The sequence below is a fragment of the Rhinoderma darwinii genome, chromosome 3 (genome assembly GCF_050947455.1).
Source record: "Rhinoderma darwinii isolate aRhiDar2 chromosome 3, aRhiDar2.hap1, whole genome shotgun sequence".
In the NCBI taxonomy this organism is placed as follows: Eukaryota; Metazoa; Chordata; class Amphibia; order Anura; family Rhinodermatidae; genus Rhinoderma; species Rhinoderma darwinii.
Window position 1 is genome coordinate 402,265,399 of NC_134689.1, and position 12,500 is coordinate 402,277,898.

The 12,500-nt window shown below is 51.5% G+C and overlaps 1 protein-coding gene across 1 annotated transcript in view; it reads right to left on the minus strand.

Moving 5' to 3' along the window:
• The window catches only part of DENND1C (DENN domain containing 1C), a 48,035-nt gene that overhangs the window by 14,282 nt on the left and 21,253 nt on the right, over positions 1–12,500 (minus strand). Inside the window, exons 8-9 of the mRNA XM_075859554.1 lie at positions 625–678; positions 1–84 (exon numbers count right to left, since the gene is read on the minus strand). The exon at positions 1–84 is cut by the window's left edge and continues 27 nt beyond it. Coding sequence (XP_075715669.1) covers positions 1–84; positions 625–678 — 138 coding nt within the window. The remainder of the gene's footprint in view (positions 85–624; positions 679–12,500) is intronic.

A 12,500-nucleotide genomic window follows, 5' to 3' on the forward strand; every position in this document is an offset into this window, starting at 1 on the left:
GATCCGTCTCTCACACAACAAGCCGGCGTACAACTGCAGCATCGTGTCCACCTGTACAGCGACGAGGAACTCTGTAAGATTTCTCTAGGGAAATGGAAGACAAGTTATTAAAGATAACAAAGTAGGTCGAGGTAAAAAGCAGTAAGCTCAAGAGACGCCATGCCAGCCATGCATAGTACCCTCCAATATGGTACCCGCGCACCAACTACCTATGGAATCAGGCTATAACTTGGATAGTCAGTTCTTCTTGCTCTTCATATATCACTTTAACAGAATGTTTTTGTATATCATGGCAGGCATTTGTTCATGAAGAATTGCCCCAACCGGGGTCAGTAGACCAGACCCCAAGCACACGAACGTGCCCGTAATCACGGTCCGTAAAAATAAAGTATGGGAGCACAGTCCGTAAAATAAAAAAATAGGACATGTCCTATTTTTTACGGAAGGTTTCTACGGCATGGACAACCTCATGTAAATATACGGGAAGGTGTCTGTCGGCCATAGAAATGAATGGGTCCGTAATTACGGACTAAATCTACGGTCGTGTGTATAACGGCTAAATCTGGAGGACAAGTAGGGAGAAGCTGGGAATTTGCAGGACAATACAACCGAAAAGTAACTCACGTTTTCTGGTATTGACGGAAGTTTTGTAGGATCCGGAACAACAAAATATGAAAACTGTGGATAGATAGACAAATGTATTCGGAGACTGTATCACAAGAACTAGAAGACACCGGATATCTGACTCTATCTATCTATCTATCTATCTATCTATCTATCTATCTATCTATCTATCTATCTATCTATCTATCTATCTATCTATCTATCTATCTATCTATCTATCTATCTATCTATCTATCTATTTATCTATCTATCTATCTATCTATCTATCTATCTATCTATCTGTAATGATGGGGGTAGGGAAACAGACAAGTGAGCCCTAATCTACCCGCCACTCAGTCCCTGCCTACTTGCAACGACCCGCCCTAGGCGACGGGGTACAACTGAGCGACGGTCCCTATGCTCAATAAGTGCACGACAGACAAACAGACAAGGGACACAGAAGCAAAGGGAAATGGGGCAGTTGCCCACGGCAACACCGTGAGCAACAAGAGTGGTGAACGAGCCGAGTCAAACCAGGAGTGTACGAGGTACCAAATGCAGAGCAGGAGAGTAGTGAACAAGCCGAGTCAAACCAGGAGTGTACGAGGTACCAAACACAGAGCCGGAGAGTAGTCAGTAAGCCAGGGTCAATATGAAGCAGGGTCAAATAGTTCAGAAGCTGCAGCAGGGCCAGGAAACCAAACGAGAAGAATCACAAGCAAGGAGGAACAGGAAAGGCAGGTATAAATAGACAGAGGGCGGGAGCTAGCTCCGTCTGGCCAGGCTGTGATAGGCTCTCCCACTCCTAAGCCTGCCATCCTGAGTGGTGGAAGATGGAGTCAGTCTCACAGACATAGAAGCAGGTGCAGACTGATTACCTATGGGCGTTGACACAGGAGCTGTGCCTGGCAGATCCTTTACAGTACCCCCCCTTTTATGAGGGGCCACCGGACCCTTTCTAGATGGACCGGGTTTATTGGGGAAACGAAGGTGGAACCTCCTGACCAATACCCCAGCGTGAACATCCCGGGCGGGTACCCAAGTCCTCTCCTCAGGCCCGTATCCTCTCCAATGGACCAGGTACTGGAGGGAACCTTGGACCCTCTTGCTGTCCACAATTTTGGCCACCTCCAATTCCACCCCCTCAGGGGTGAGAACGGGGACAGGAGGTTTCCTCGAGGGAGCCATGGACGGGGAGCAGCGTTTAAGGAGGGAGGCATGGAACACGTCGTGTATACGAAAAGATGGGGGCAACTCCAGTCGGAAGGAGACAGGATTGAGGACTACAATGACCTTGTACGGCCCTATAAACCGGGGAGCAAACTTCTTGGACGGGACTTTAAGGCGCAAGTTCTTTGACGATAGCCACACCAGATCCCCGACCATAAACAAGGGGTTAGCAGAACGTCTTCTATCTGCCTGAGTTTTTTGTATGCTCTGGGACGCCTCTAGGTTCTTCTGAACCTGGGCCCAGACTGTGCACAGTTCCCGATGAACGACCTCTACCTCGGGATTGTTGGAACTACCAGGTGAAACGGAGGAGAACCGTGGATTAAACCCAAAATTACAGAAAAAGGGGGAGACCCCTGACGAGTTACTGACCCGGTTATTAAGGGAAAATTCGGCGAGGGGAATGAATGAGACCCAATCATATTGACAGTCAGAGATAAAACACCTTAAATATTGTTCTAGAGACTGATTAGTCCTCTCAGTTTGGCCATTAGTTTCAGGATGGAAGGCAGAGGAGAAGGACAGATCAATCTCCAACTTTTTACAGAAGGCTCTCCAAAACAATGAAACAAATTGTACCCCTCTATCAGAAACAATATTGACAGGGACCCCATGGAGACGCAGGATGTGTTTGACAAACAAGGTAGCTAACGTCTTAGCATTGGGTAGTTTCTTGAGGGGCACAAAGTGACACATCTTACTGAAGCAGTCTACTACAACCCACACCACTGACTTGCCTTGAGATGGAGGCAAATCGGTGATAAAATCCATGGAGATATGGGTCCAAGGTCTCTGGGGAATGGGCAAAGAACGTAGTAAGCCCGCTGGTCGGGACCTGGGAGTCTTGGACCTAGCACAAACCTCACAAGCGGTGACGTAGGCCTTAACCCTCTTTAGGCAACCCAGGCCACCAATAGTTTCTGGCAATGAGGTGCTTGGTACCCAGGATGCCTGGATGACCAGATAGTGCGGAGTCATGATTTTCCCTAAGTACCCTTAGCCGGAATTGCAGGGGAACAAACAGCTTGTTCTCAGGAAGGTTCCCGGGAGCTGAACCTTGATCAGCCGCAATTTCAGAGACTAAATCAGAATCAATAGAGGAAATGATTATACCTGGAGGCAAAATACAAGCAGGATCTTCCTCCGAAGGAGGGCTGGCCATGAAGCTACGCGACAGTGCATCAGCCTTAATATTTTTAGACCCAGCCCTATAGGTAACCAAAAAGTTGAATCTGGTAAAAAATAACGCCCATCGAGCTTGTCTCGGGTTTAGCCTCCGGGCAGATTCTAGGAAAACCAGATTCTTGTGGTCGGTAAGGACCGTTACCTGGTGCCTAGCCCCCTCCAGGAAGTGGCGCCACTCTTCAAATGCCCATTTAATGGCTAAGAGTTCGCGGTTGCCAATATCATAGTTACTCTCAGTGGGCGAAAACTTCCTGGAGAAGTAGGCACAGGGACGGAGATGGGTGAGGGACCTGGTACCCTGGGACAAGACAGCCCCCACTCGCACCTCGGATGCGTCAACCTCCACGATAAATGGCTCCATTTGGTTGGGCTGAACCAGCACCGGGGCCGAGATAAAGCACTTCTTAAGGACCTCAAAAGCCTGGACAGCCTCAGGAGGCCAGTGGAGGAGATCAGCACCTTTGCGAGTGAGGTCCGTAAGAGGCTTAGCGATGACCGAGAAGTTAGCAATAAATCTCCTGTAATACTTAGCGAACCCCAAGAAGCACTGTAACGCCTTCAGGGAGGCAGGTTGGACCCATTCCGCCACAGCCTTGACCTTGGCGGGGTCCATGCGGAATTCATAAGGAGTGAAGATTTGACCCAAAAATGGTATCTCCTGCACCCCAAACACACATTTTTCGGTCTTCGCAAACTGTTTGTTTTCCCGAAGGACCTGGAGCACCTTCCTGACATGCTCAATGTGGGAGGACCAGTCCTTGGAAAACACAAGCATGTCATCAAGGTACACTACAAGAAATACCCCCAGGTAGTCTCTTAAAATCTCATTTATGAAATTCTGGAAGACCGCGGGAGCATTACACAACCCAAAGGGCATGACGAGGTATTCGAAATGACCTTCGGGCGTGTTAAACGCAGTCTTCCACTCATCCCCCTCTTTGATGCGGATAAGGTTATACGCCCCCCGTAGATCAAACATAGAGAACCATTGGGCCCCCTGAACCTGATTAAAGAGATCAGGAATCAAAGGAAGGGGATATTGGTTTCTTACAGTGACCTTATTCAAGTTACGGTAGTCAATGCATGGCCTAAGACCACCATCCTTCTTCCCTACGAAGAAGAAGCCAGCACCTACCGGAGAAGTAGAGGGGCGAATGTAACCCTTGGCCAGGCATTCCTGGATATACTCCCTCATAGCTTCACGTTCGGGACAAGAGAGATTAAATATCCTACCCTTAGGGAGCTTAGCTCCTGGTACCAAATCGATAGCGCAATCGTATTCTCTATGAGGAGGTAACACTTCAGAGGCCTCCTTAGAGAAAACATCAGCGAAGTCCTGAACAACTCAGGTAGCGTGTTCACCTCCTCAGGGGGAGAAATAGAATTAACAGAAAAACATGACGTCATGCATTCATTACCCCATTTGGTAAGATCCCCAGTATTCCAGTCAAACGTGGGATTATGCAACTGCAACCAGGGAAGGCCTAAAACCAAATCGGACGATAATCCCTGCATCACCAGTACAGAGCACTGCTCCAAATGCATGGAGCCAAGAAGGAGTTCAAAAACAGGGGTATGCTGTGTAAAATAACCATTAGCAAGTGGAGTGGAGTCGATACCCACTACCGGGACAGGTTTAGGCAAATCAATCAAAGGCATAGCTAGAGACATAGCAAATTCCACAGACATGATATTAGCAGAAGACCCTGAATCCACGAAGGCACTGCCGGTAGCAGACCTACCACCAAAAGAGACCTGAAAGGGAAGCAAGATTTTATTATGTTTCATATTTACGGTAAATACCTGTGCGCCCAAGTGACCTCCCCGATGATCACTTAGGTGCGGAAGTTTTCCGGCTGCTTATTCTTACGCCTAGGACAGGTGTTCACTTGATGCTTGTCATCCCCACAATAGAAGCAGAGACCATTCTTCCTGCGGAACTCTCTACGTTGTTGGGGGGACACGGAGGCCCCGAGTTGCATAGGTACCTCCGAGTCTTCCGTGGAAGAGCGAAGCAACGGAACCTCGGGAGTCATCATGGGGGAGTCAGAGGGGAAAACACAAAAACTTTCAAGTTGTCGTTCCCTGAGACGTCGGTCAAGTCATACCGCTAAAGCCATAACCTGGTCTAGGGAGTCAGAAGAGGGATAGCTAACTAGCAGGTCTTTCAGGGCGTTCGACAGACCCAACCTAAACTGGCACCTTAAGGCGTGGTCATTCCACCGAGAAGCTACGCACCACTTCCTAAAGTCAGAACAATACTCCTCAACAGGTCTCTTACCCTGACGTAAGGTCACTAGCTGACTCTCTGCAAAGGCAGTCCTGTCAGTCTCGTCATAAATGAGTCCGAGAGCAGAAAAGAAAAGATCAACGGAGCAAAGTTCAGGGGCGTCAGGAGCCAAGGAGAAGGCCTATTCTTGGGGCCCTTCCTGGAGCCGGGACATAATTATACCCACCCGCTGGCTCTCAGAACCTGAGGAGTGGGGCTTTAAGCGAAAATAGAGCCTACAACTCTCCCGAAAGGAGAGAAAAGTCTTCCGGTCCCCTGAGAACCGGTCAGGCAACTTGAGGTGGGGTTCAAGAGGTGAGGTGAGGGGCACTACCATGATAGCGTCAGGCTGGTTGACCCTTTGAGCCAGGGCCTGGACCTGTAGGGAGAGACCCTGCATTTGCTGAGCCAGGGTCTCAAGGGGGTCCATAGTAGTGTGAGGGACCAGGGTAGACTAGGTATATAGGCTTGTGATTATGTAATGATGGGGATAGGGAAACAGACAAGTGAGCCCTAATCTACCCGCCACTCATGACTTAAGGTATGTTTGATGCTTCCGCTATCTACGACCTTACACCCCCCAAACCCCAATAAGAGACCACACATGAATTTTGGTGTAAAGGCCACAGCAGCCATTTATTAAACACACCTTTTTCCTGATAAAAGAGCATAACCATAAACACATCATAACTCCATGATAACATCCTGCTCTATTTCCCAACTCCAGATAAAGGATCCTTGAAGGCACTTCAATCGTTAAATACCAAAACTCCATCGTTTCCTTATTAGGTCTGGACCTCTTACCCTACAGCCGTTCTGCACCTGACCCGAGGGCACCAACCATGTCCAAGACCTCTCTCTCCCTTCCTGGGGACCCTGCCCATCAGGAATATATGCAATATCAGCTGGGTAACCACTCCCCAGCCCCTCCAATACTATCCCGGGTTAAACGCCCCGAGTTCTCTTCCAACAATCTCCATTGTTGCTTCTCCTTCTTACCATTACGTGCCTCCAAAGACCCCTCCTCCTACCGCCACGACAATCATGTGTGACCCCTTACACATGATTGTCCCTCCACAACTGCAGGGCTTTTTCCATGCCCTCCTTGATGTCCAGGGTCCACATATCAAGACCCACCTCGTTTAAGTGAACACCATCCGCCCTGAGGAAACCGACCTCTCTGCCCTCCAACTCTTTATGCCGCACCACAACACCGCCATTGTGTGCCACAAACCTGCCAACTACCTTGTTGACCTTTGCCCGCGCTTTATTCAGGCTATGTACGGAAAGTGCCTGCCGCCACACCTTGCGAGCCACAATATCCGACCATACAATCACCACTCCTGGGAAAGCCGACCACAACCGCAAAAGGTCGATCTTCACATCCCTCACTAAATCCCTGGACGACCGAATGCCCAAATCATTGCCGCCAAGGTACACCACCAAAATATCCGGCGCCCTGTCCAAACCTGCATAAAATTGTACCTCCGGTAACAGCCTACACCACAGCATGCCCCGCAGACCCAACCATCTGACCTGCACCTCTGCGTGATCCAGGCCCAACTGCCGTCCGGCCGGACGAACATCAGCACGCACACCTCCCCAGTGCACGTAGGAGTGCCCCATGATCCAAATCAAGCAGGGACCTGCACCTAAAACAACACAAAACAGCAATGTAACTACTCCATATCCACCTCCAGCACATCTTATCACCACCACCTCAAAGCAAGTGAGGCCGCACATACAGCCTATATCGGTCTGACTCCCACCTACCGATCTTCTTAACCATCGCCGGGGATAAACCCCACCGAGCTGCTTCCGTAGCTGCGCCAATTCTAAAGGAATGAGAGCTAAAACCTGCTCCACCTCTGCCAGACAACAGGATGCATTTTTTGAACACCTGTGAAAACTGGAATTTTGACAGAGACAACCCATCTGCATGAACCAGCAAAGACTCCGGCCCCTCAGGCCTCACCGCAACAAACTCCCGAAAACAGCGGACCGGGCGCACCCGCGACCCTGGTAACTCATACAAACGCACCACAAAACCTCTCCCTTCCTGATCTGTCTTAGATCTACGAAGCAAACAAGAAAGGCAGGAACCATCCAAATCCACATCCGCGAACAATAAGCCCCCTGCCATACTCTTACTGGCCGACACCAACTCCGATATCCGGAACGCCCCAAAGAAAGCCAAAGAAAAAGCCAGTGTAAATAGCCGCGCTTCAAATGCTGAAACACAAACCTCCCTCAACAAATCACAAATCGCTACCAACAGCTCAAATGACACCGGCTTCCTGAGATCCCTAACTGCGGAACCCCTCCTGAAACCCTTCATTGCCTGCCGGACCAGAAAGGACTTAGTCACGTCCTCCTCACCTTTCTTCTTAAACCAAAAAGCCAAGGCCGACAAACTCCGAGCGACCGTTGCTGCAGACGACCCCTCACTGTACGCCTTTCCTATAAAATACAGCAAACACGCCTGCCGATCTGCAATACCTGCCTGCGCATCATCCAACAACGCCTCCCATACCTGCCACACCGCACTGTACCTCTGCCACGTGACCGCACTAACCGACCTTTCCACGAGCGACATCGCCATTGCTACACCACCTTCCACAGATGCTCTGGACAAGTCAGGCCATGAGACTCCGCCCCCGGCGCCAGCAGACGAAACCTGTCCCACTGTTGACGAGAAAGGGAATCAGCCACAGAATTCAGCACCCCAGGAATATGCACTGCCACAAAATGCGCATTCAACATCAAACCTCTCAAAACTAAATGTCGCAATAGTCGCACGACTGGCGGAGAATTAGCTGTCTGAGCATTAACAGCCTGAACCACACCCAGATTGTCACATACGAAACGCACTCTCCGGTCCCGCAGACAATCCCCCCACAACTCCGCCGCCACCACAATCGGGAACAATTCCAGCAGAGCCAAGTTACGGACAAAACCACAATCATGCCAAGCATCTGGCCAAACTCCTGCACACCACTGCCCCTTGAAATAAGCCCCAAATCCACATGCACCTGATGCATCAGTATACAGCTCCAAGTCCACACTAGACACCGGCTGATACATGAGCACCGACCGCCCATTGTAGCTCTGCAAAAACTCCCCCCACACCAACAAATCAGCTTTCAACTCCGCCGACAACCTAATAAAATGATGGGGAGAATGCACCCCTGCGGTAGCACTTGCCAATCGCCTGCAAAACACCCGCCCCATGGGCATAATCCTACAAGCAAAATTCAAATGCCCCAACAAGGATTGCAAGTCCCGCAATTGGATCTTCTTCCTGCGCAGGGCACTCGCCACCAACCCTCTCATCTCCAGCAACTTATCATCAGGCAAGCGACACTCCATATTATCTGAATCAATCATGATTCCCAAAAACTTAATGACCGTCGTGGGTCCCTCAGTTTTGTCAGGCGCCAGAGGTACCCCAAAATCCTTTGCCACTCTCTCCATAGTGTGTAGCAATCCTGCACACACATAGGTACCCGGCGGCCCGATAAACAGGAAATCGTCCAGATAATGCAGCGCAGATTGCACCTGCGCCTCCCGACGGACCACCCACTCCAAAAACGTGCTAAACATCTCAAAATAAGCGCATGAAATGGAGCAGCCCATCAGGAGGCAACAATCTACAAAATATTCCTCCTGCCAATAACATCCCAGCAAACAAAAACTATCCGGATGCACCGGCAAAAAACGAAAAGCGGCCTCAATGTCAGTTTTTGCTAACAGAGAGCCCTTCCCGTATTTCCGAACCCAAACAACCGCCGCATCAAAGTTAGTATAACTGACCGCGCACAATGCCGGATCAATGCCGTCATTCACCGACTCGCCTTCCGGATAAGACAAGTGATGAATAAGGCGGAATTTATTCGCCTCCTTTTTTGGAACCAAACCTAACGGGGAAACCCGCAAATTCTGAACAGGCGGGCAGGAAAACGGACCCGCCATGCGGCCCAACGCCACCTCCTTCAGCAGCTTATCCGTAACCAGATCAGGCCGCGCCAAAGCAGACGACAAATTACGGACTACCCCATCACGTCCAACCGACGTACAAGGAATCCGAAAACCTACTGAAAAACCTAACCGCAACAACTCCGCCACTTTCTTATTTGGATACCCCCTTAAAAACGGGAGCATCCTTTCCACCCTCACCGGCGTCGCCCCTCTTCTGCTCAGCATCTCCCTGCCTGCCCTTATGCTTCTTGAAGCATCTGGACAAACCATGGGCGCCTCCGCAACCGGAGCACTCGTGCTTGTACCTACAGTCTGGGCCAAACTTGCAATGCCCCTCGTTGTACTGCCAGCAACACCCCTTTCCTGAGGATCCTGACCGACCCGCTGCTGACCCCTGACCGCCGGCCGCATCCCGAAAGGGCTGCTGACCCTGTTTTGGCGCAGACATCAGCCGCATCCACAAACTGATATCTTTGTGGTCCCATCGCAATGACGGGCGCACCGACTTCCGTTGACGAAACTGTTCGTCATACCGCAACCAAGCGTTACCGCCATATACATGATACGCCTCCCCTACCGAATCCATATAACAAAATAACGCTGAACAGTTCTCCGGCGCCTTCTCACCCACCACACTAGCCAAGATAGCGAAGGCCTGTAACCAATTCGCAAAAGTCCGAGGAATCAAGCGATACCGCCGCCTCTCCTCCTCCTCCTTCTTACTTTCATCCGGTTTCCACCGGTCCAAATTAAACTTTTCTAAAGGCAGCAAAGAAAAAATCTCAACATATTCATCTTTCCAGATCTTTTCCCTAATTTCCACCTTCAAATGCGCCCCCAGCGGGCCCTCAAAACACACATAAACCTCGCCTTTTGCCGCATCCGCCAAACGCACATCCTCCACCACTTTCTTAACTGTACTAGCCGCCGCATCAACCGCTTTTTCCACCGCCACTACGGCACCCACAACCGGCGCCACGTCACTAACACCCGCAATCCCTGCCGCAGCCGCACCAGAAATAGCCTCGTTAGCAACTGCACTCCCTGCCGCACTAGCAGACGCCTCACTAGCAGCGCCCCATACCCTCGCTGGCGACTGCTCTACGCCTGGCACAGTTCTCATAAAATACTCCTGCATCCCTCTAAACAACAATTGCATCTGTGACATTGACAACATCCCCCCCACATCCCCCCCACACATCCCCGGCACCACATCCGTGGTAAACTCACCCGTACGTCCCTGAGGTGACTTCCCAGCGGACGCGTCCATCACTCCAGATAATCCTGGCGTCGGTCGTGACGATCCTGGGGAGTGGTGCTCCTGCACCCCACGCTCCCCGTAGCTCCGCACACTTCTTGTTGATGAAGCTCCAGGCCCAGCGGAACGCGGCCCGTCCACGGTCCTGCCACCCGCTGGTGGCGCGACATATCCAGCCACGATCCTGCCACCCGCTGGTGGCGCGACATCAGCCTGACAGCCCTGCCGATCCAGTCCTTCTGCAGGGCTGTCAAACACAAATCTCCTTGTCGCCGCTTGTCTTGCAGACCGCTGCCCCCCCTCGTCCGGATGGGGCCCGGCGTCACTCACCGAAGCTGCCCGGGTCCTTCCGGTCGCTGTCGCTGTCACACGCCTCCCTGCTCCTGCAGGAGGCGATCTCGCTCCCCATCCAGAAGCCGCTCGCCTCTTCCTCTGTGTCGGTCTTGCAGTCCGGACGTCGGTATGCAGAGCTCCTCCGGCACCAGGAGCATCGGCGCCGGAGAAAGCCGTCACTTCCGGTGATGCGCGCGCATCCGGTCCCGCGCGCACATCCGGTCTTGTGCGCGCATCCGGTCTTGCGCGCGCATCCGGTCCCGCCTCCACTTCCGGCGTCGTTGTTTGAGACAGGAGGGAGGAAGATGGCCGCCGCGGCCCCCCCCCCTCCTGTCACCTCCGGTCTAGCCCGCCTAATGGGATTCCTCCCAGACCTCCGCGGGCCGTCGCCAGGGTGCAGCTCCGGACCAGCAGGAGGAGGAGGGTCCCTGGAGGGGCTCCCTCGGCGCCGACCAGACCGAGGTGCACCTGCAGAAGAAGGCCTCTCCTGAGGCCTGGAACGCCCGCTGCTGCGTCCCTCACTCTCCTTTCCAGCCGCTGGAACCGGAGGAAGAGCCCCGGCAATCAGCGCATCCAGCCATCCCACGCCGTGCTGCATCGCTGCATCCCGGATCCTGGCCATCGTTGTCTCCATCGCCGCTTCCATCAGGTAAGTAGAAAATATTAATATGTATGTTTTCCTTTTGAATATAATAACAGGACAAAACTTTCTCCTGTTGTCCAGCGGGAAAGAGGGCTGCCTCTTCCCCGCATGGACTTATATACTTTATTCTCCACCCACCACATATAGATACATTTTGCCCCATGCCCCTTTCACATAACCCTCCAATCCCTATAAATATAGCCTAAAACATAATACCTAGAACATAATAGCCTAGAACTCCCAAACACCTAGTCATGCGCTTCCTTCATTACGGCTGCGCCTACATTACGCTGGGCTTACTGTCCCTGCCTACTTGCAACGACCCGCCCTAGGCGACGGGGTACAACTGGTCGACGGTCCCTACGCTCAATAAGTGCACGACAGACAAACAGACAAGGGACACAGGAGCAAAGTGAAATGGGGCAGTTGCCCACGGCAACACCGTGAGCAACAAGAGTGGTGAACGAGCCGAGTCAAACCAGGAGTGTACGAGGTACCAAACGCAGAGCAGGAGAGTAGTGAACAAGCCGAGTCAAACCAGGAGTGTACGAGGTACCAAACGCAGAGCAGAAGAGTAGTCAGTAAGCCGGGGTCAATATGAAGCAGGGTCAGTAGTTCAGGAAGCTGCAGCAGGGCCAGGAAACCAAACGAGAAGAATCACAAGCAAGGAGGAACAGGAAAGGCAGGTATAAATAGACAGAGGGCGGGAGCTAGCTCCGTCTGGCCAGGCTGTGATAGGCTCTCCCACTCCTAAGCCTGCCATCCTGAGTGGTGGAAGATGGAGTCAGTCTCACAGACATAGAAGCAGGTGCAGACTATTTAACTATGGGCGTTGACACAAGAGCTGTGCCTGGCAGATCCTTTACACTATCTATCTATCTATCTATCTATCTATCTATCTATCTATCTATCTATCTATCTATCTATCTATCTATCTATCTATCTATCTATCTATCGATCTATCTATCTATCTATCGATCATCTATCTATCTATCTATCTA